Source organism: Mizuhopecten yessoensis, unplaced genomic scaffold (assembly GCF_002113885.1).
Source record: "Mizuhopecten yessoensis strain PY_sf001 unplaced genomic scaffold, ASM211388v2 scaffold4627, whole genome shotgun sequence".
NCBI lineage: Eukaryota > Metazoa > Mollusca > Bivalvia > Pectinida > Pectinidae > Mizuhopecten > Mizuhopecten yessoensis.
Genome location: NW_018405641.1, coordinates 433529 through 457709, shown reverse-complemented (window position 1 = coordinate 457709; position 24181 = coordinate 433529). Strand labels below are relative to the sequence as shown.

Below are 24181 nucleotides of genomic sequence, written 5' to 3'. Positions count from 1 at the left end.
TCTCATTTATGATTTGTATCAGCTGCATTTATAGTCTGTCATTGTTCTCACCAATGTTCTCACCAATGTTCTCACCAATGTTAAGTTCTCACCAATGTTCTCACCAATGTTCTCACCAATGTTCTCCCATAGATGTATATAATACCAGTTCACTTGTTGTGTCAATGTTCTCCCATAGATATATAATACCAGTTCACTTGTTGTGTCGATGTTCTCCCATAGATATATAATACCAGTTCACTTGTTGTGTCAATGTTCTCCCATAGATATATAATACCAGTTCACTTGTTGTGTCAATGTTCTCCCATAGATATATAATACCAGTTCACTTGTTGTGTCAATGTTCTCCCATAGATATATAATACCAGTTCACTTGTTGTGTCAATGTTCTCCCATAGATATATAATACCAGTTCACTTGTTGTGTCAATGTTCTCCCATAGATATATAATACCAGTTCACTTGTTGTGTCAATGTTCTCCCATAGATATATAATACCAGTTCACTTGTTGTGTCAATGTTCTCCCATAGATATATAATACCAGTTCACTTGTTGTGTCAATGTTCTCCCATAGATATATAATACCAGTTCACTTGTTGTGTCAATGTTCTCCCATAGATATATAATACCAGTTCACTTGTTGTGTCAATGTTCTCCCATAGATATATAATACCAGTTCACTTGTTGTGTCAATGTTCTCCCATAGATATATAATACCAGTTCACTTGTTGTGTCAATGTTCTCCCATAGATATATAATACCAGTTCACTTGTTGTGTCAATGTTCTCCCATAGATATATAATACCAGTTCACTTGTTGTGTCAATGTTCTCCCATAGATATATAATACCAGTTCACTTGTTGTGTCAATGTTCTCCCATAGATATATAATACCAGTTCACTTGTTGTGTCAATGTTCTCCCATAGATATATAATACCAGTTCACTTGTTGTGTCAATGTTCTCCCATAGATATATAATACCAGTTCACTTGTTGCAGGCCAGTGTTTTGGTGAACGTAGTTGGAGAATCACGGATATTCACCGAAAGTTTAATTTCAAGAAAGTTTTGTGATGTTGGAGGCAATGCTTTGGAGAAGGTAATTATAACTTGTGTATACTAGGTTATTTAAGCAGCTGTGTAATTTTGTACTTCTGCAGAAAAATCAACATTAAAATGAAAATTAAAGTCCATTCCTAGAAATTATTGTAAAATCTAATTTGAAAATAAAGACAAACAGCAATGCAAAGACGACAAACAGCTTGCTTTATTGACAAATATTGTTATATATATTAAAAGGTTACAACCAATTAAATTTGCATTTCAATCACTCTATAATCATGGTGTACTGTTAAGATTTTGATACAGACACATAGAATAGTTCATGATGTTAAAATACTAAAACAGTATTTCAACATAGTAAATATATACAACAGTATTACTATAGAAATAAGAACAATATAAAATGTTCCAACAGTTTGAATGTTTTACTTTGTTGAAATACAATTTATCATTGACTGACCTTATTTTACGAAATTTCTATGCTGTTCAAACATTTATATCCTGACAAAAATACAAAAATAACTCTGCATGAATTCAAATCTGTTAACAGTAATTTGAATTAAGATACAATTAATACATCCTTTATGGGATGATATATGTATTGATGCTGCGAGTGATGGAGTATATTGATTAGTGGTTGGATAAGTCTGTCAATGATCAGTGAATCATGGTATTTGTCTGATAACAATACAGAGGTGTCATCTTTGGAAGCCCATCAATAAGGTTTATTCCTAACCATCATTTACTACTGTGTATTTATGTGACATGTTGATAATGTTTAATTCATTTTTCGTGTTGATGATGTTTCCTTAAAGTATGTGTCAACTTTTCAGGCTTTCAAAAGGTTTGACTTTGGAGGCAATGTAGTTTTTACCGTGAGTTCTGGCGGCCTCCTGTGCCAGAATGTGTGTCACATGATCTTACGGAAATGGCAACATGATCAGAAAACAACGGTGGGTGATTTCTAACAATACGTCTGAATTTATTTATTTATAGTGGATATGCTAATAGAATTGTTTTTTCTAGATATCTGTCGAGATATTATACGTAATGTGATAGTGCTGTTCCATTCTAACATGAGAATAACTATAATCAATATTTGACAACTAGAAATGCTAAGATTGCAGACACTATGGCTTAAAAAGCGTTTACGGGTATTTTGCAGGATGTTGGCATATAAAGTTGTTACCAATTCATATGCAGTCGGTTGGTATATAGAACTGACATTCCAAACATTTTGACAAGTTAAAATGAATATTCAATCTTCACTTCATCAACAGCATAATAAATATAAACCCATTTCATATCCATTTATCCAAAGCTAATCAATTTTTGCTCATTTGCTACAGATATTAATGAGGTGGATATAAACATTTCTCTTAAATCTTATTAATATAATCATCACTTTTCTTGAGTAGCTGAAGCATGAAATAGAGTCAGCTCTTGCGGAGACATTTTCGATGGCAAAAAATCTGAGGGCAACATCAATTGCCTTCCCCGCTGTTGGTACAGGAAGACTCCTAGAGTACCCTGTTCCATTCATAGCTGAGTGTATGGTATCGGGGGCCATCACAGCCTGTAAAAAGGGCACCAGTCTAGATCTGACGGTAAGTATATATACACTATGTCAGGGTCTGTCACAGCCAAACAGGACACCAGTCAGACAGTAAGTATATAAACTGTGTCAGGGTCTGTCACAGCCAGTAAACAGGGCACCAGTCTGACAGTAAGTATATACACTGTGTCAGGGTCTGTCACAGGAAGTAAACAGGGCCCCAGTCTGACAGTAAGTATATACACTGTGTCAGGGTCTGCCACAGCCAGTAAACAGGGCACCAGTCGGACAGTAAGTATATAAACTGTGTCAGGGTCTGTCACAGCAAGTAAACAGGGCACCAGTCGGACAGTAAGTATATAAACTGTGTCAGGGTCTGTCACAGCAAGTAAACAGGACACCAGTCGGACAGAAAGTATATAAACTGTGTCAGGGTCTGACACAGCCAGTAAACAGGATACCAGTCAGACAATAAGTATATACACTGTGTCAGGGTCTGTCACAGCAAGTAAACAGGACACCAGTCGGACAGTAAGTATATACACTGTGTCAGGGTCTGTCACAGCAAGTAAACAGGACACCAGTCTGACAGAAAGTATATAAACTGTGTCAGGGTCTGTCACAGCCAGTAAACAGGACACCAGTCTGACAGTAAGTATATACGCTGTGTCAGGGTCTGTCACAGCCTGTAAACAGGACACCAGTCTGACAGTAAGTATATACCCTGTGTCAGGGTCTGTCACAGCCAGGAAACAGGGCACCAGTCTGACAGTAAGTATATACACTGTGTAAAGGTCTGTCACAGGAAGTAAACAGGGCCCCAGTCTGACAGTAAGTATATACACTGTGTCAGGGGCTGGCACAGCCAGTAAACAGGGCACCAGTCGGACAGTAAGTATAGACACTGTGTCAGGGTCTGTCACAGCTAGTAAACAGGGCACCAGTCGGACAGTAAGTTTATACACTGTGTCAGGGTCTGTCACAGCTAGTAAACAGGGCACCAGTCGGACAGTAAGTATATAAACTGTGTCAGGGTCTGTCAAAGCCAGTAAACATGACACCAGTCGGACAGTAAGTATATACTCTGTGTCAGGGTCTGCCACAGCCAGTAAACAGGGCACCAGTCGGGCAGTATGTATATACTCTGTGTCAGGGTCTGTCACAGCCAGGAAACAGGGCACCAGTCTGACAGTAAGTACATACACTGTGTCAGGGTCTGTCACAGTAAGTAAACAGGGCACCAGTCGGACAGTAAGTATATAAACTGTGTCAGGGTCTGCCACAGCCAGTAAACAGGACACCAGTCTGCCAGTAAGTATATACACTGTGTCAGGGGCTGGCACAGCCAGTAAACAGGGCACCAGTCGGACAGTAAGTATATAAACTGTGTCAGGGTCTGTCACAGCAAGTAAACAGGGCACCAGTCTGACAGTAAGTATATACCCTGTGTCAGGGTCTGTCACAGCCAGTAAACAGGGCACCAGTCGGGCAGTATGTATATACACTGTGTCAGGGTCTGTCACAGCCAGTAAACAGGGCACCAGTCGGGCAGTATGTATATACTCTGTGTCAGGGTCTGTCACAGCCAGTAAACAGGGCAACAGTCTGACAGTAAGTAGGGTCTGTCACAGGAAGTAAACAGGGCACCAGTCGGGCAGCATGTCTATACACTGTGTCAGGGTCTGTCACAGGCAGTAAACAGGGCACCAGTCGGGCAGTATGTATATACACTGTGTCAGGGTCTGTCACAGGGAGTAAACAGGGCACCAGTCGGACAGTAAGTATATATACACTGTGTCAGGGTCTGTCACAGGAAGTAAACAGGGCACCAGTCGGGCAGTATGTCTATACACTGTGTCAGGGTCTGTCACAGGAAGTAAACAGGGCAACAGTCGGACAGTAAGTAGGGTCTGTCACAGGAAGTAAACAGGGCACCAGTCGGACAGTAAGTAGATAAACTGTGTCAGGGTGCATATTATTCCCTTTAGTAGTGGTTAGCCCTTTAGCATTAACTCAGGAATGAACAAGAATTAGAACTGTTTAACTCTTGGAAATAAAAGATGATAATTCATACATGCATTTCCCAGTTTCTGATTTAATCTCCCTTCATACATTCTTTCAGACTGTTTTGCTTGTCATAACTAAACAGATAAAAAAAAGTTCAATGATGGACCTCATCATTATTTCAAGTATTGTTCATTTCAAATCTCTCATAATGGTCTTTTTGTCATTTTTTTAAAATTTCAGGATGTGAGGTTTGTTATCTACGACCCGCAACAACTGGAGGTTTTTATCAAACAACTGGAGGAGAAGGAGGAAGACAGGAGTGACTACCCATCTCAACGTCCTACTTCTCAAGCACAAGGTATTTACGTATCTAGATATCTCTACATGGGAGTCAGGAAGGAAGGGATATATGTTACCGTGTAGGTCTAAATGTAACTGGCATAATTAAATAAATAATCTGCAGAGATTCAGGGAGAAGGGAAAGTGTTGCCCTAATATTCTCACAGCGCTGGAACATTCTTGTACTTACTTTTTCCAAGGGGAGTAACTCATGCTTAGCTTACATATCTGACCTGCCAGATCTAATTCACTACAAGGATCTGATGTTGGTAGTAAGGAGAATATGACCCTTCAGTTCCAACAGAAATCAGAGACAAAATACATGGATGAGGTGTGCTTGGGTTTTCTGTTATATTTCTTTAGTTCCAGCCTAAATATTGATAGGTGAATATTATCATAATTCAGCTGTGAGTATCAATCAGGAGGGGAGTGATATGGGAAAGGAGCTGGGTGTGATGTGTTGGTAGGGGATCAACAGGGAAGTAGGGACATCATAGAATGAGGCCAGAAAGAATGTGAAGTTAGAGGAGAGAATTCTCAATACCAACTCCTGTGTCCTAGCTATTTTCCATGCCTACACAGTTGTGTTGTTATAGTATTTCCCATTCTTCTTTTGATACATCCTCCACATTGTAGTTAGTGGTGTGTCTATATCGAATTGGCATCTACCTCTGGTAATATAATTTCTGTTATACACTTATTATTACTGAAAAGAGACATTTATAGATGAGTGTGAAGATGCAGGGTGACGATACACCAAATTAATAGATACTCAAGATGTCAAAATCAAATAATGAATTCATATATGTTATTTATGATAGAGAATATCCTGGATATTTTTTGTCTTTGAACTTGTCTGAAATTTTATGGATATAGGTCTGTTCAAAACTTATGATACCATTATGACTTACAAATAGGCATACTTCTATAATTGATGTCATTTTTATGAGAGGTTTATTTTCATGTTCATTTGAATGGAGACTTATTTATGGATTTATAATACATTCCATGGAAATTTGTTCTACAGAAAATTTTGACAATACTATTGCAATAAAACTTTCTCAGTTTCACAACTTTATTACAACTAAAACTTTATATTATTAAGTTATATTTCAAGTACAAAACAAAGCTTACAGGAACGTAAAATGCCTTACGTTGCTATATTTACATAACAATTTAATTATGGTTATTCTGTAAAGTCAAGTCTTATAAATTCCAGCTCCCTTCCATTCACCTGGCAACGGTAGACAGGAAGCAATCAGTCCTTTAGCACTTCCAAGGCCAAGGTCAGACACTTCACCTGGCTGTATGACCTTGTTCTGTACACCAAAGGAGAAGGGAAAGCAGCTTCAGAGCTCTCTCTCAGCAGACATGAGGAAAAACTTCCTAGCAAAAGAAAAAATACAACTTCATACTGATAAAGTGGAAAAGAAGAGTATTCATCAACTTTGTAGTGGAAAAGCTGCTCGAGTGAAGATTGAACAGGGTAATCATGTCAGTTGTCTACACCTGATAATATAATGTAAAATACATATATAAAGAAAGTAGAATGGTTTCTATCAACAATTGTATTTCAGTTAATATCAAGGGTAGCATATCAAGTTCTCTTTTGAAAGTTAAGTCCTACATGCAGCTTACAAATTATCTAACCATTCCTATCCCAATATACAGGCACATGAATAGCCTGAACTCTTTATACATGTAAAGACACATGAATAGCCTCAACTCTTCATACATGTAAAGACACATGAATAGCCTTAAACTGTAACTCTTTATACATGTAAAGTCACATGAATAGCCTGCACTCTTTATGCATGTAAAGACACATGAATAGCCTGCACTCTTTATACATGTAAAGACACATGAATAGCCTCAACTCTTTATACATGTAAAGACACATGAATAGCCTTAAACTGTAACTCATTATACATGTTAAGACACATGAATAGCCTGAACTCTTTATACATGTAAAGACACATGAATAGCCTCAACTCTTCATACATGTAAAGACACATGAATAGCCTTAAACTGTAACTCTTTATACATGTAAAGACACATGAATAGCCTTAACCCTTTATACATGTAAAAACACATGAATAGCCTCAATTCTTTATACATGTAAAGACACATGAATAGCCTGAACTCTTTATACATGTAAAAACACATGAATAGCCTCAACTCTTTATACATGTAAAAACGCATGAATAGCCTGAACTCTTTATACATGTAAAGACACATGAATAGCCTCAACTCTTCATACATGTAAAGACACATGAATAGCCTTAAACTGTAACTCTTTATACATGTAAAGACACATGAATAGCCTCAACTCTTTATACATGTAAAGACCAGGGTTGCCAACCTCTTAGGAGTCCAGTGTGGGAGATCTCCCTCCACTGGGTTTTACAATGTGTGAGACTTTGACGGCGTCGCGGGGTAACGTAGTTTTGGGTGTTAAGATAACATTTACAAATGTATCAAACAAATCCTGGCTTTCTCTGACTACTATAACATCTGCATTGTTGATATTTTCACTTCAAGATCTTTGTAGGAATATAAAACAAAACATTTTTTGCAGATATATAAAAGACTTTTATTTATCACACAAAAAAAACTGACATCAGAAATGCAACACATTATATAATCAAAGGGCTTTCTTGTAACGATTCCACCCTTGGCTAGAACAGGTACCAGTCTTTTTTTTCTGTATTTCCATGACCTGTTAAAAAAATGACGGTTCATATCAAAAGTAAGAACTTTACCATAGTAACATGAAAAAGTTCATAACATGAAAGAAAAAAAAAATATGATTATTTGACAGTGGAAAAATATTTTACAGTTACTTCTGGCTACTATCCTAAGCAACAAATAACAGTTAGACCCTTAGCATTTATACCACGTTTGCAATCCGATTTGTTGCATGATTATGTATTTGACTACCTACGTACTATGTCTATCCAACATGCCAAAGCACTTCCCGAAACTCGTTATTTTTTCATTGCATCAGATTAAAATTGTTTATTACTAGAAGTCTCAGGTGTGTTAAATCATATACGCCACTTTAATGCAAAAAATAACTTTGAACTTTTCATCAGCCTTTAGCGACTGTCTGTTCTTGATTCAGTAATCGTTTTCTCTTAATATTTGTGAAGGCCCGACCTTAAAACAATCTTTCCTAATACACGACGATATTATTAGTAAAACTTTCTTTTTCTGTGCGATAGGTACGTTCAATATTAAGTTTACGAGTGAAAACAACTTGATTGATTGATTGATAGGTTATCCAGCAGACGATTGTGAAAACAACTCACCTTACCAAATATTTACATTCGTTCCCACCGGATGTAAAGCGACACCTCGCGTCGGCTCACTTCCAAAGCACAACGTTGCAATTAGAGTTATTCCCCTTTGTACGACCCAAGCTAAAAATTGCCGATTTATGGCTTCGCGGGGGATAGAGGGAGAATATTTTCGAATGCGTGAGATTTATGGCTCACATGGCGTGAGACATGATTATGCGTGAGAAAGGTCGTCTCTGCGTGACGAATGTGTGAGATTTTGTCTCACACCGTGAGAGTTGGCAACCCTGAAAGACACATGAATAGCCTCAACTCTTTATACATGTAAAGACACATGAATAGCCTTAACCCTTTATACATGTAAAGTCATATGAATAGCCTTAATCCTTTATACATGTAAAGACACATTAAAAACCCTAACTCTTAATACATTTAAAGACATAAATGGTCTTAATTCTGTACATAGACACATTAATAGTCTTAACTCTGCTCAGACACATTTTTTAGTCTCAATTCCTTACACAGACATATCAATTGTCTTTAGACTTTACACAGAAACAAAGATAGTCGTGACCCTACAAAGACACATTTATAGTCTGAACTCTTTTTGAAGAGACACTTGTAATATAGACTTGAAGGGACATCAAGTGAAGAGCCATATTTTTTTCATGAATGTATGTGTTGTATGCACTTCCACTTATGTTACCTTGCTATCCCCATATTCATAGTCCGTTCCAAATGTCCAGTTTGACCACTTAAATTGTTTGGGAAAGCCCTGTTAAAAATAACGCTGATAAAGCCACGAGGCAGTAACACAGGTAGTCTGACCGAGATGCAAAGTTTGCAAAGGGACCCCAATATATCTACTCGGTATTACCGGAATGAGACTGGTCCAAATGGGTACGGGGCCGGGGCTAAACACGTTCCCTCAACCATGGGACAAACGTGTCTGTAAAAAGGAATATTCATGAGACGAATACCCTTTTTCAAATGTTTTCATAAAGTGTATGCATGCATTGACAAGTAGTAAAAAAAGAGAAATGTTTGTGAGTTTAAAAAGAGAAATGTTTGTGAGTTTTTTTTAATTTCAATTCAATGTCTTTGACCACTTTTTTTGCATTATTTATTCATGTAAACTTGCTTTCCTTAGTTCTCTGTTGTTGAGCATACTTGTAAATGAACCCTTTTTATGTTGAGATAACTTTTCTTTATGGCATTTTTTATTCTGTTGTAATTATATAATGGGACATTGACTTATTTAACACAACTGCAGGCATGGGACAAGTATATTTTGTATTCTATAAAGGACACAGGACATGCAATTAAGTTAAGTCACAAATTCATTACCGGTCGCATCCCGGTAATAAATATTGTCTCGTCCCTAATCTGTGGAATTGGCATGAATAGAAGTTTGTCCATGGATAATGGTTTAAATTCATTCCTTTTATCAGAAACAGAAGCCACAGTCCTCGGCCGCTCACGCCATTTTAACAACGTTAACAAATTACTTTTTCTCGTTTTCAATGTGTATTCTGATTTTATTTGAAATGGAAAACTAATTATTTATAGACATGGATTGTTGCATGATCATACATTCTAAGTCAACATCATGTGAAAACTGGAACTGTTGAAACAGTTAAGATTTAAAAGTTATTTTGTTATGCGATCCGATTTAGGTTCTCCCTCCTCAGTTATTCATCCTGGACCTTTGAATCTTGCATGTTAATTAAAAAACATCTTTTACTTCTGCAATATAATTAAATCATACCATTTTACTGGACCCAGGCTGTTTACTCCTTTGAATACTTCCCACCTGCAACAATACTGATAGTTATCTTATAATAATTCATTTTAATGAATATTATATCAGCCAAATCTGACCGTTATTTTCCATAAGGAAACTTTCTAGATATGTGTATGTAGTATTTTAAAAAAAACTGATAAAGAAATATGCTTCGCCGTGATGTCCCTATAACTCAAAACACAAAGATACGCATAGTCTTAACTCTTTACACAAAGATGCTTATAGTCTTAATTCTATACACAGAGACACTTCTAGTCTAAACTCTACACAGACACATTTTTAGTCTTAATGCTTTACACAGACCACAAATAGTCTTAATTCTGCACAGACACAATTGTTAGTCTTAATTCTTTACACAAACATATCAATAGTCTTAATTAGTCTTTACACAGACATACTTATAGCCTTAACTCTTCACTGAAACACCAGTAGTCTCAACCTTACACTGACATAGAAATAGTAACACATTACACAGGAACACTCCAATAAGCCTCACAGCTCTATTCAGGTCAAGGTCAGTAAAATGTATAGAACCTTTTGCCTTGCTTTCACATCCTTTAAAAAGGTATTTTCTGTTTTCACAGATAAGAAGAAGATTACAGTATTTGGTGAGAGGGATGCTGTACTTTCTGTTACAAAGAATGTGTATAAGCTTCTCCATGAATCTTCAGCAGAACGAGCACCCAAAAGATATACCCCACCTGATAGAGCTAAACACGGTACACCAGTTTATTGGCAGGAACTGTATGAGAATCCTCCTACTCCTCAGTACTGGAAGCACTTCAAGAATGGCTACAGTTTGATGGACCATGCAAGAATACTTTTTAAACAACCCAGTAGAACAGAAATAATTACAGTTGACCCAGTGACCTTTAGGTTTGTAAAGTCATTGGTGGAAAAAACATTTATACGTCATTTAGTTGGCAAAGGTAATGATGCCCACGGGTTGTCTCACTCTCAGTTGGTGGTCAGGAAGGTGGAAAGGATTGAGAATTTTTCACTGTTTGAAGGATATTCTAATGAGAGGAGACTGTTCTTCAAACATAAAGCAAAAGGAAGCAGTAGGTGTCTGGCTCTGGAGGCAACCTCACAGCAAACGAAAGGGGCTATCCAAACCTCTAAGTATATTGACAGCCATTTGTTGTCTGACACGTTCAAAGACATCAATGAGCATTACTTCTTCCATGGAACTGATGATGAGCGCATCAAGAGGATCTCCGAGAGTGGACTGGATCCTCGCTATGGGGGTAACGGCATGTTTGGTCAAGGTATTTATGGAGCTGAGTGTTCCATCAAGGCTGACCAATATGCAGGTATGTTGATTGATGTTGTTGTCCTTGATTGTCTTATCCTGTATAGTGGTTATACTTCACAAACATCTAATGTTTGCAGTCAGGTCAAAGTGTACTTTTAAACACCTTTTGTTGTTCTGTAGACAGAATAATGTATAACCATTCAAGTGCTATTATAAAGTCACCTGAGTCACTCCGATTGCCTTTTGTCCGTCGTCTTGTATTGTGTGTAAACAATCACAAATTTTAAGTTTTTCTCATAAACTGTTTGTCAGGATTTGATGAAACCTGAGATGGGGATCAGAACTAGAGATGGTCTCACCCTCCAACGGCCGGAGCTAAAAGTGGTCAAATGGGCTAAAATTTCAATTATCTTCTTCATCAGACCCAGATATGCTTGAAACAAACCCTTTGTGGAAGAAAAGGTCCATAGGTGCTTTATCAAAATTGTGAATTTCATAACCCGAGGGTCACTCATGCCAAAATTCTCCACCATTTTCCCTGCTTACTTTGGTTTATGCGGGGAATTCACCTTTTTGGGTGTATTTTGTTGATTTTCAGTTGGAAATAATTTAAACTACATTAGAATTGTAATCGTATGATGGCAGTTTATCTTTTCCAGTTGAGTGGGTAAAATTTACTTATTGCATGCACTATTTTATCATTTTACTGATGATAATTAGCTTTATATAAATGTTGGTCACTCCCAAACATCATTTTGTATAAGCCAATCCACAGTCAGAAAGACTTTTTAGCCCACCATCATCTGATGGTTGGCTATTCAAATCACCCTGCGTCCGTGGTCCGTGGTCCGTAGTCCGTCCTTAAACAATTCTTGTTATTGGTATTTCTCAAGAAGTACCCAAGAGGTCTTTCTCAAATTTTATATGTAGGTTCCCCATGGTCCTTAGCTGTGCAGGGCAACTTTTGAGACTGATCGGATAAACAACATGGCCAACAGGCAGCCATCTTGGATTTTGATAGTGAAAGTTTGTTATCGCTATTTCTCGGGAAGTATGGGAGGGATCTTTCTCAAATTTTATATGTAGGTTCCCCTTGATCCCTCGTTGTGCATGTTATATTTTGAGACTGATCATAAAACAAAATGGATTAAAAGAAGAATTAAACAGATCTTTCTCATACTGCAATGATCGATTCTATTTCTTTCACATTAAGTACTGTACTAGTAAATATGTGAAACGACAAAATCACTTTGAAGGTTGGCTTTCATACACATCAGTATTGTTTAGATCAAAAGTTACCTCATGGTGCATTTACTGTTAACATGACTCGATCAAATAGATTAGATGAAAGAAGAGAAAAGATCGAACTGACAAAGAACTAATGAAGATGGTACAAAGGTCGGCGCCAAGATCCCTCTTTCAACTTCTTCTCCAAAACCCCTGAACCAATTGCAATGAAATTTTGCAGAAACCTTCTATGACCAAAGGTCAACAAAAACGGTGGCCGGTTTGGTCCTCAGCCCGTAGGGGCCTGAGGGGCGGGCTAAAAAGGGTCAAATTGACTAAAATTTCAAAAATCTTCTTCTCAAGACTCAGATATGGTAGAATCAAATACTCTTCATAGATGGAAGGGTCTTGAGGTGCTTTACCAAAATTGTGAATTTCATGACCCTTGGGTCTTACGTTTCCCCCTGGGGAGAGGGGGTAAACTTTACTATAGTTTGTATAGGGAAATCACATTTTGGACTAACATTTGTTTAATTGCCATTAAAGGTAATTCAATTTAGGTAAGCATTATCAGTATTGGGTAGCAGTTTGGTGGTATGCACATATGAGCCCTGACTGCCCCCGCGGGGCTGATGGGTGGGGCCAAAAAGGGTCAACTTTATTAAAATTTCAAAAATCTTCTTCTCAAGACCCAGATATGGGAGAATCAAGCACTCTTCATAGATGGAAGGGTCGTAAGGTGCTCTACCAAAATTGTGAAATTTATGACCCTGGGGTCTCAGGTTTCCCCCTGGGGAGGGGGTAAACTTTACTATAGTTTATATAGGGAAATCACATTTTGGACTAACATTTGTTTAATTTCCATTGGAAGTAATTCAATTTAGGTTAGCATTATCAGTATTGGATAGCAGTTTGATGGTATTCACATATGAGCCCTGAAAATTTATTATGGTTTATAATGGCAAATGATACTTTGAATATTACATGTTATAGCTTGATTGGAATTATAAGCCTGAGTTGACAGTTTGATACTTTGAAAATTTTGAGCCAGCCCTACCCCCAAGGGCTTTAGGGTGGGGGTCAAACGAGTCAGTGGGCTAAAATTTCTTCATTTTCCTTGTTTAGAATCAGAGGTGCTAGTTTCAAATACTTTTTAGTCTTAAATCTGTATGCGAGATATTGAATAAAGGTGGTTTTATTGTTTTTTGTCACTTTGAATAATATTTCTGTTTGTGTTAAAAACAAAATCAACTCTCTGTATAAATATATCAGGTGACCGTTAAGGCCCATGGGCCTCTTGTTCAGTTCTATATACTTTCGTTCTTTGTCACATCACAATAACAACTAACAAGTGCATTTTAACGCAGGTAACTGTTACGGCCCATTGAGCCTTTTATACCTTATTCTCATTGTACAAATTTTGATAACAATATCTTACTTTTTAGCACACTTGGTTGAACTAGTTAGAATGAAGTATTATCATATTTAGGTCACCTGAGTTTTGTCCAAGGGACCTATTCTGATCGCTTTCCGCCCGGCTTTGTCCGTCGTCAGTCCGTTGTACGTAAACTTTTTACATTTTCGACTTCTTCTCAAGAACCATTGGATGGAATTTTTTCAAACTTAGTCAGAATCATCCTTGGTAGATGAGGCTAGATAATTGTAAAATTGGGATTCCTGCCCCAACCCCAGGGGCCAGGGCGGGGCCCAAAAGGGGAAAATTAACCAAAATTTCAAAAATCTTCTTCTCCTGAGACTCAGAGGTACTACAGTAAATGTCTGTGCATGGATGGAAAGATCATCAAGGGCTTGATTTAAATAGTAAATTTTAGTACCCCTTAGCCATCCGTTCTCCCTTGGGAAGGGGGTCAAGTTTACTATAGTTTAAGTAGGGAAATAACACTTTTGGGTATATTTTGTTAATTTAGGATAGGTAATCATTCTTACTTGGTGATAATCATCCTTGGAAAAAGATGGTATTGAATTGTAAAATTGTGATTCCTGCCCCATCCCCTAGAGCCAGGGTGGGGCCCCAAAGGGAAAATTAATCAAAATTTCAAAAATCTTCTTCTCCAGACTTAGTCTGGTACTACAGTCAATTTCTCTGCATGGATGGAAAGATCTTTAGGGGCTTTATTTAAATTGTAAATTTCAGTACCCCCAGGCCATCCGTTCTGCCTTTGGCTATAGTTTATAAGGGAAATAACACTTTTGTGTATATTTTGTTCATTTTCATCAGGAAATTATTCAAACTTGGTCAGAACCAACTTCTGTGAAAGAGGGTACTACATTTTAAAATTGGGATTCCTTCCCCATCCGCAGGGGCTAGGTTGGGGTCCCAAAAGGGAAATATAAGAAATAATTCAAACTTGGTTGGAATAGTTATAATGAAATTGAAACCAGATAGTATCAGAAAGTAAGATGCTGACCTATCCCAGGGGTTGGCCAGAAACGAAAATTGGCTAAATAACAATAATTATATTTCTCAATAGCAAAATAATTTATTTGAATAGTTTTTTTTTTATTCTTATCCTTTGGTGACACGACAAGTATTGTATTTAACTTTGTTTACATGTTGATTTCCACATCACATCTCAACAAGGAAATTGAGGTACCAGTACATACCTATAATATATAACTCAGGTGACCGCGAAGGCCCTTGGGCCTCTTGTTAAACTTTCAATGTCACATACCTGGGTAGGTCAAATTGAAAACTTCAAATGACTTATTTAAACATCCTTTTCTAACAAATAAAACCATGATGTCTTTAGAGCGATTACTTTTAGCATCTAGTTTGCTGGGCTAAATAGCTATACAGCTTTGTTAACTAAACACACAACTGTCAGATCTAGAGGCGTCAAAAGAAATAACAGCATTAAATAACTTAGTTAATAGAAGAAAGAGAAATGCATGGCCAGACCGGGATTCCAATTGAGTGAACTGGTCACCAACAATCAACCCAGTCCAGTTCCACTCCATTCATCCCTCCTTTTTCTAAGTCTTTGCCACAAAAGCACAACTATTTACAAGCAAGGTATTTACAAGCAAGGTTCAGGTATCCCATTGCCAAACATTCAAAGCTTGCTAATTTTGTAATAGGAGATAGAAAAATCTATAAATAGCATTTGATAGCAGATTTCATTTGGGCCTCACATCAAACATGCGGTGCCCTATATAGTAATGATGTTGTCTGTCTGTTTGACTGATCTGTACCGTTACCTGGATTAAACAGCCTATTGACAACCTGTAGTTGTGTCTTGTAGACTCGGCAAAGACCCGGCAGTTGGGAGGAAGGAAGATGCTTCTGATGCGACTATTACTTGGTGACATGTTTGTAACCTCCACACCCTTCAAGTACAGTCTGCCACCATGTAAAACTTGCAACAAGGAGAAGTGTATCAATCATAGTTACACCTATAACTCTGTAGTAGCTGACGGACAATGGCTTTTCAGGGAGTTTGTTGTTTACGACAAAAATCAATGTTACCCCGAGTACATAATTACATATGACCGCCAGTGAGATTGAGGCAGAAATAACGTGCTATGTATTTATGACCATGCACTTTATTTTCAATCTGATTTATCATTATTTATAAGTGTGTGATACAAAGTGAATTAAGGAACACAGTATAACATGTTTTATTTACCAAATTTCTCAATTTTTATATGTACAATGTAACATCCCCTTGGTTCTTTTAACTTGTGCCTGTACAATTTTGAGATTAGTTGGGAAAGTTGCCAGGTAGCCGTCTTAGATTTTTACTGTTAAAATTGACTATCATTACTACTCAAGAAAAACTAGATAGAATTCTCTGAAATAACTGATTTGTAACAGGAGAAAGAGAAATGAAACGTCCAGACTGGGAATCGAACCCGGCACCCTCCAAGCTCTAGCTTTATCAGTTGAGCTACCTGGTCGCCGATGATTGACTCAGTCCAGTTCTGCTACATTCCTACTACCTATTTCTAATCTTCCACCCAAAGACACAACTATTTACAACTTAGGTTCCGATATCCCCTTACCAAGCATTTACCCAGTGCTTGAAACAAAAGTTGGCCAACTTTGTAACAGGAGAAAGAGAAATGCAACAGCCAGTTCAGGTTTCAAACCTGGCACCCTCCAAACTCTAGACGGATGCTCTACCAATTGAGCTACGTACCTTTTTTGCTGATGATTGACCCAGTCCAGCTTTGGTCTTTAGTTGTGTATGTTTTATTTTGAGACTGGTCAGAAGATACAGCCATCTTTTATTTTGATGGTAAAAATTTGTTATTGCTTTTTCTCAAGTACATTTAGCAAGCCTAGCTCCTCGACAGATCTTTCTAGAATTTCATATGTAGGTTCTTGTTATTTCTTAGTTTTTGTCAGTAATATGGCTGCAAAACAGCCATCCTGGATTTCGTCAATTGAATTTGTTTTGTTGCCTTATTTCTCATAAAGCACATAATTGGCGTCTTTTGAGCTGTCCTTTAATAAGAAATCAGCAGAACTTTGATAGTAGGAAGAGTTTAGCAAATTCACTGGTTGAAAATGCTTAATTTTAAGGTCCAAAATCGGAAGTCTCCATCCTAAATAGGGAGAGTTGGCAAGTATGACATGCCAATTACTGCAGTATGAAGCTTTGATCAAAAGTTACTAAAAGATGCATTAACAGGTTGTAGGTCAAAAAAAAAATCCAAAGTTACATAGATCCAAGAAGATCTTATGATGGTGGGCACCCACTCTTGTCATCTTTCAACCAGCAGTTTGTTTAGTCATCTGCAGTGTTGTAGATTTCAGTGGGTTTCTGAGAGGACACATGTTAAATGTCATAGTTATTAGATCACTATAAAACAGTCCAATGTTTAGTATGAGACAGCCAAAGGAAATCAGGCTCAATGGTATCTTCTTACAGATGGTCTGTTAACAGAGTATTGATATATTTTGTAAATTGCATTGTTGTGATGAGACCACAGTGCACGTGGTCCCCTAGGAGAGATTGTTACACAATAGGAGCGGTTTTGTAAAGGTTTGACTATATTTTTGTACATTATTGCTTGTAGAACTGAATACCATTTGTTTAAACTAAATGCTTGTATCATCAACAGGTTGTAAAATGGAAATAGTTAGGGTATTATATAAGGATTGACCTTCATTATGACGGCATGAACGGTGGTATGAACGCAGTTGGCAACGAACATATTCTTTGGTGCTCGTACGTTTATTTTTTTATTTTTTTTTCAGTACGTACGTTTTTGATGAGAGGTGCACTACAATATTAATGCATGTTTATACCAATATGACGATGTCATCTGTCCACCAAAGATAATCAGTAGATAGTATTATGTTTCCTAGCTGTATTAGTCAACCTAGAATGTATAATTTATACAAAGCTTTATACTCACGGCTTTGTAATTTAATTTGCATCTCATGTCATATTTTCAACCATTTTAATAATTTTGTGCCTGTGAGATGGTGTTCATGATTTCATATCTTTTCATGAACAATACATGAATTCAGATAACTAGAAGTTGATGAGCTGTTATGAGTGATTTCATGAAAGACACAGATAGTAAATATCATGTCTAATTTGAAATATTCGTACAGCCACCTCATGCATTTGGACAAGTGGGTTTTTAAACTAAATAAATTATTAAGCATTATTGATAACTTAGATCAACATCCTGTTTTTAGCTCACCTGCCCAAAGGGCTGGCGAGCTTATGCCATGGTGCGGCGTCTGTCGTCGGTCTGTCCGTCAACTCTTCCTTTGAAACGATTTCCTCTGAAGAATGGACAGGCCTACAGTCATGATAATTGGGTGATAGCTTTGTTAGCTAGAGCCCAACAAAGTTTGAGAACGAAAATGACCTTGACCTATCTAGGTACTATCAATTAAATTTCATTTAATATTAAGGGCTTGACATTGGGCATTATTAATAAGCTATTACATGTATGCATTTTCATGAAAGTTTATGAACTTAAGAATATTTATATCATGAACTTGTAAATCAAAACGTTCATGAATTTAGTATTCATGATTTTTCATGAGCTATGGTCCTGAACAATGATGATTTCCTGAGGTTAGGAATTTGTTTTTGAGTTCATGAACATTAATGAAATATTTAATTCCTGAGATAATGTTAAACTATTTATGAGTTTATTCTTTTTTAACTTTCTTTGAATTCTATGATGATACATATGATAAAACCTTAGTGGATGGCACACAATCCATTTTGAACCAGTTTTGCTGAGCTGGCATTTTTTAATGCATTGGCCACTTATTTTTAAGATAACTTATAAATAATCACAAGTGACAGGGAGGTTATGAATGTAGAGGATATTTAGTGGTTTCCCATTGAATGTCATATACACTGTACTTTCTATAAGTAGATCTAGATGTATGATAGAATAAAGATATTTTTCTCGAACGCAAAGAATGGGTGAAAATATAAATATATCTTACCATAGGATTGATATATCTATGATATTCAATTGGAAAACCATTTTATTTTCTATTTATTACATTTTTTAAAGTAACACAACACAAATATTGCTGCATAAAAATGGGGGAATTAGTGGCTTAATAAGAGTGTAGCTCACGGGCGCCAAACGCGCCCGAGCGAAGCTCTTTAATGGTAACACATGCGTGCGTAAACAGAGTTGCTTCCCCTTTCTACCCGTTGCCTTTAATTTTTTTCGTCCAGAAGCAGACGTCCAGTGGGGAAACAGGAAATGCATCCTTGAAGCAAAGACAATTGTGTTTCAACCCATACATGAATATCTTCATATAGTGAAAACAATCTTCAGGTTACTTGTTTATTTAGATAACAAATGATATACATTCTGAGTGAAAAAGGTCTATCACATAAAATGTGATACTAACAGGCATGAAACTTCGTTCAGAGATTATCATACCATGACGTCACAACGTGTCACAATGCGTCATAATCCATCGGCCTTCATCGGTTATTTCCGGAAGGATGAAAAATAACCGGAAAATTCTGAAACTGATGTCCGTTGCATTTATCTTTTTGTCAATGCTTCAAGACTTTTTTTAAATTTCAGTTTCCACAGGCACAAAACGTAAAAATGCGGATATTTTCTGAAGGTCTTTTTTGTCATCAACCGGCCGGTTCTGTTGATATTTCTACCGGGAGATAGAGTCAAAAAGAGATCATTTAAAATTTCATCAGCTTTTGATTTCCATATGTTGAGAATATAAAGGAAACAATTAACATTTTTGAAAGTCTGGATATAGTCTTTACACTATTTATGCATCACCACTCATAAAAGAAGCAATGGAAAATGCATTTATGACGAAATTAGCAATAATTTTCCAGACAACCAACCCAAGTGCAATGCCCTTTTTCAGCAATGTATCACTTTTTCACAACGAGTGCCGATTTATAACAAGTTACAGACAGAAACTGTAATTCTATTTGGCATCATTACCTGTCAAAACTCGGTGACAGTTACAAAATTTGAAATTCAATCCGGTGTTTCAGGATGGAACAGTAATTGAGACTACATATCCATATAAAGACAGTTTCAGTTACATCAAAGTATTACAATGTTTTCTTTTATAATTTCATCTTTTTAACTTACATCTCTATACATTTACTTAGACTAATCGTCAAACATGTAATATGCACATTGAAACGGAATTGCTACTTTTTTACAGTCAAACGTCAGTGTAACACACTGACAGCTTCAAATGATATACACAAAAGCCAAGCCAATCACTCACTACCATATTGCTGTACGATAAGAATTTATTGAAATATCAATTTGGGCCCGAACAGGTTCGACCAATAATACCGTGGCAAGGTCGGCCCATGTAGTTAACACATAAAAAGTAGTAAAATTGGGGCTAAAATCTGACGTTGTATGCTTTATGACGTCATAATTAAGCTGATTCCAATGGGCTTGTTCGGCCATCCGAATTTCCGTTAGGAAAAGTTAAATAATGTTCAAAAACGGACGTGCTGCCATACTTCCTAGAACGGACTTTAATTTTAAAAAAAGGGCCGAACTTGGCCCGGTTTTAATCTTATTAGAGCTTGTGTTTTATTGTTATTCCTTGACTAGCCGAGTTTATCTCATCTCATTCTGAAAGTTGTATTCTGAATCAGTAAATATCAGAGATCAACAAAAGCTACGCTCTTTTAAGGCTTTGCGCTTTCATATTATTTGATGTTAAGATCTAAGGATGTCATGCCTGACAACAGGACAGATTGCCATTTTGAATGGGTTACTCAACACCATCCTGCCATTTGCAGCTACATGTATTTTCTGGTAATATTTCCAAACAAACTGATATAAATTGTGTAGTTATATAAATACAATGATGTATGTTGCAAAAGTGGAACAAAATTACAACTTATTCTGCTGTCGCTTCATTTGAACTTAAAACTGAAAATCTATAGCTATGACGTAAGCAGAATTTAAAGTACCATTCTGATTGGACAATATTAAAAGTGATATCTTCACTGCAGTATAAGTTTTTTTATTAAATGAATAATATTCAATTATAGCCTTTGGCTGAGGTCGATACCTGGATTTATCGACCCGAGAAAAGATATATTAACAGAGGACGCAGTCCGAGGGCAATATATCTTTTCTCGGGGCGATAAATCCAGGTATCGACCGAAGTCAAAGGCTACAACTGTTTTATTATTTTCAAAAGAGTAATGTTAGCAATTTGAAAAAAAATCCCCGCAAAAATCTACGGAAGCGGGACGATGCGTTCGTTTGGAGATACGTTTTTTTTTTTTTTACGTCATAATTCTATTTTTAGAAACACCCAGTCCTTCATCAAAAATCATGCGCTCCAAGTCAATATCAGTTTTTATCGGTGGACACGTGATGCACTTCTGTCCAATCACTTGTCGGGAATAATATGAAAAAATATTAATTCCTGATATTTCACTGGTGAAAATGACAAGGAATACCAGCTATGTAAGTAATAATATAGCTGTGTCATAGCTATAGGTAAAATGTGACATGTAATGTACACATAATTTTGCAAATCTTATAATTATTGGTTTTGCTGAAACATGAAACTTATTATTACCCTATGATATTCCTTTTTAATAATACAAGCAGTAGTGTTATTACATATTTTTATTCATTAATTTTATTCCAACCAGTCGAAAATGCTTTTTAATTAAAAACTGTTGCCAGGTCAGAAAGTGTTATAGCCCTCTCCTGAATGTATCTAATCATTAAATGACATGACGGAACATTGGCAAAAGAGGTGCGATGTCTGGGCAATATTGTTTTTGGTAATGTTTCTGGCAAATGATTTTGTCATCACATTGGAAATACTACAGTGCTTTCAGGAAGGCAAGGGCCAGACCACAGAGCTTCAAAAAATCACATGTTTTATTTCATAAATATTGCATGAATTTCAAAAAATAAACCAAATATGTGCTTCGATCTGGCTATGAAAATTAGTAAATAAGTATTAAAAAGGTGTTTTTCCTCCTTTGACATATTACAAACTTATTTCATGCTTATTCTAGCAGTTATATTTTTTATGTATTTGGACCTAAAAACACTTTGGCTGTTGGCAGTGGTACTTTTACAGACTTTTTACTGTAACTGGCTGCACAAGTACAAGAATGATATTCTTGAACATACTTAAATGGAAGTATAACGCCTTTTTAAATGTAACAATATTTTCAAATTTGTTTTAACCCTTTCACAATTATAGACTATAATGGACTTATCCCAATATATGCATGGTAGAGTCCACTAAAGTTACCTAGGGGTGAAAGGTTAAAATATAATTGTGGACTGGTGGAATAGGATAATTACCTCCCTTTGTATTGATTGGGTTCCTTGCTGCACCTAATTACATGTATTATGGAATCAAATAAATCTTGTAGAGATCGAGTCTAAAAACTGTTGCCTGTACATGTTTCCACTCCATGATACTATACTGAATGAGGTGGAGTCGGGGTATTTACATCTGTATGATTATCTATGATATATCTACAAGGCATGATACATGTATAAAGGGTTCCAGGCTAACAGTAATTAAAAAAAGAATCTGTTGAATTATACATCATTACACTTAATGTTTGTTGATCACTTATATATATGTTATGATTGTGATAATAAAAATCATTATGGTAACAAATGTTTGAAAGTTTTCTTTTTTAAGGGAAATTAAATATGAACCTGTTGATACAAAAAGTTCTGAATGGAACACGTTATGATCATCATCCACACGAAATTGAATTATTGATTCAACTACCCTTTATTAATTACTTACTTTATTTTCTTATACAGTGCTTGTAACTTTAAAAGCAATATGGACAAAATCACCGTTTTCTTTCAGTATGAAACGTACAGAACAAAACTGAAAAAAATTATGTCATTTGCATTGGATGGATGAATAAACATAAAAAAAAAAAAAAATAGAACTGTTTATGTGGTATACAAATAAAATAGAACGATCATTATGGTATACAGGTAATATAGAACGATCATTATGGTATACAGGTAATATAGAATTGCCATTATGGTATACAGGTAATATAGAACTGTCATTATGGTATACATGTAATATAGAACTGTCATAATGTTATACAGGTAATATAGAACTGTCATTATGGTATACAGGTAATATAGAACGATCATTATTGTATACAGGTAATATAGAACGATCATTATGGTATACAGGTAATATAGAACTGTCATTATGGTATACAGGTAATATAGAACTGTCATTATCGTATACATGTAATATAGAACAATCATGATGGTAAACACGTAATATAGAACTGTCATTATCGTATACATGTAATATAGAACGATCATGATGGTAAACAGGTAATATAGAACTGTCATTATGGTAAACAGGTAATATAGAACTCATTATCGTATGCATGTAATATAGAACTGTAATTATGGTATACAGGTAATATAAAACGATCATGATGGTAAACAGGTAATATAGAACTGTCATTATGGTATACAGGTAATATAGAACTGTCATTATCGTATGCATGTAATATAGAACTGTAATTATGGTATACAGGAAATATAGAACTGTCATTATGGTATACATGTAATATAGAACTGTAATTATGGTATACAGGTAATATAGAACGATCATGATGGTAAACAGGTAATATAGAACTGTTATTATGGTATACAGGTAATATAGAACGATCATGATGGTATACAGGTAATATAGAACTGTCATCATGGTATACAGGTAAAATTGAACTGTCATTATGGTATACAGGTAATAAAGAACGAGCATTATTGTATACAGGTAATATAGAACGACCATAATGGTATCCAGGTAACATAAAACGATCATGATGGTATACAGGTAATATAGAACTGTCATTATGGTATACAGGTTATACAGAACGATCATGACGGTATAAATGTAATATAGAACGATCATTATGGTATACTGGTAATATACAACTGTCATTATGGTATACAGGTTATATACAACTGTCATTATGGTATACAGGTAATATAGAACTGTCATAATGGTATACAGATAATACAGAACGATCATGATGGTATACAGGTAATACAGAACAATCATGATGGTATACAGGTAATATAGAACTGTCATTATGGTATACAGGTAATATAGAACTGTCATTATGGTATACAGGTAATA

The 24181-nt window shown here is 36.1% G+C and overlaps 1 protein-coding gene across 1 annotated transcript in view; it reads left to right on the top strand.

The window, feature by feature from the left end:
- Positions 1-16737, top strand: part of LOC110449485 — a gene marked incomplete at its 5' end in the record, with an annotated part of 32249 nt that extends 15512 nt beyond the window's left edge. The window contains 7 exons of the mRNA XM_021496371.1: positions 999-1097; positions 1894-2013; positions 2479-2667; positions 4863-4980; positions 6181-6447; positions 10649-11377; positions 15810-16737. Of these exons, the coding sequence (XP_021352046.1) occupies positions 999-1097; positions 1894-2013; positions 2479-2667; positions 4863-4980; positions 6181-6447; positions 10649-11377; positions 15810-16066 (1779 nt within the window). The remainder of the gene's footprint in view (positions 1-998; positions 1098-1893; positions 2014-2478; positions 2668-4862; positions 4981-6180; positions 6448-10648; positions 11378-15809) is intronic.
- Between the last annotated feature and the right edge of the window lie 7444 nt (positions 16738-24181).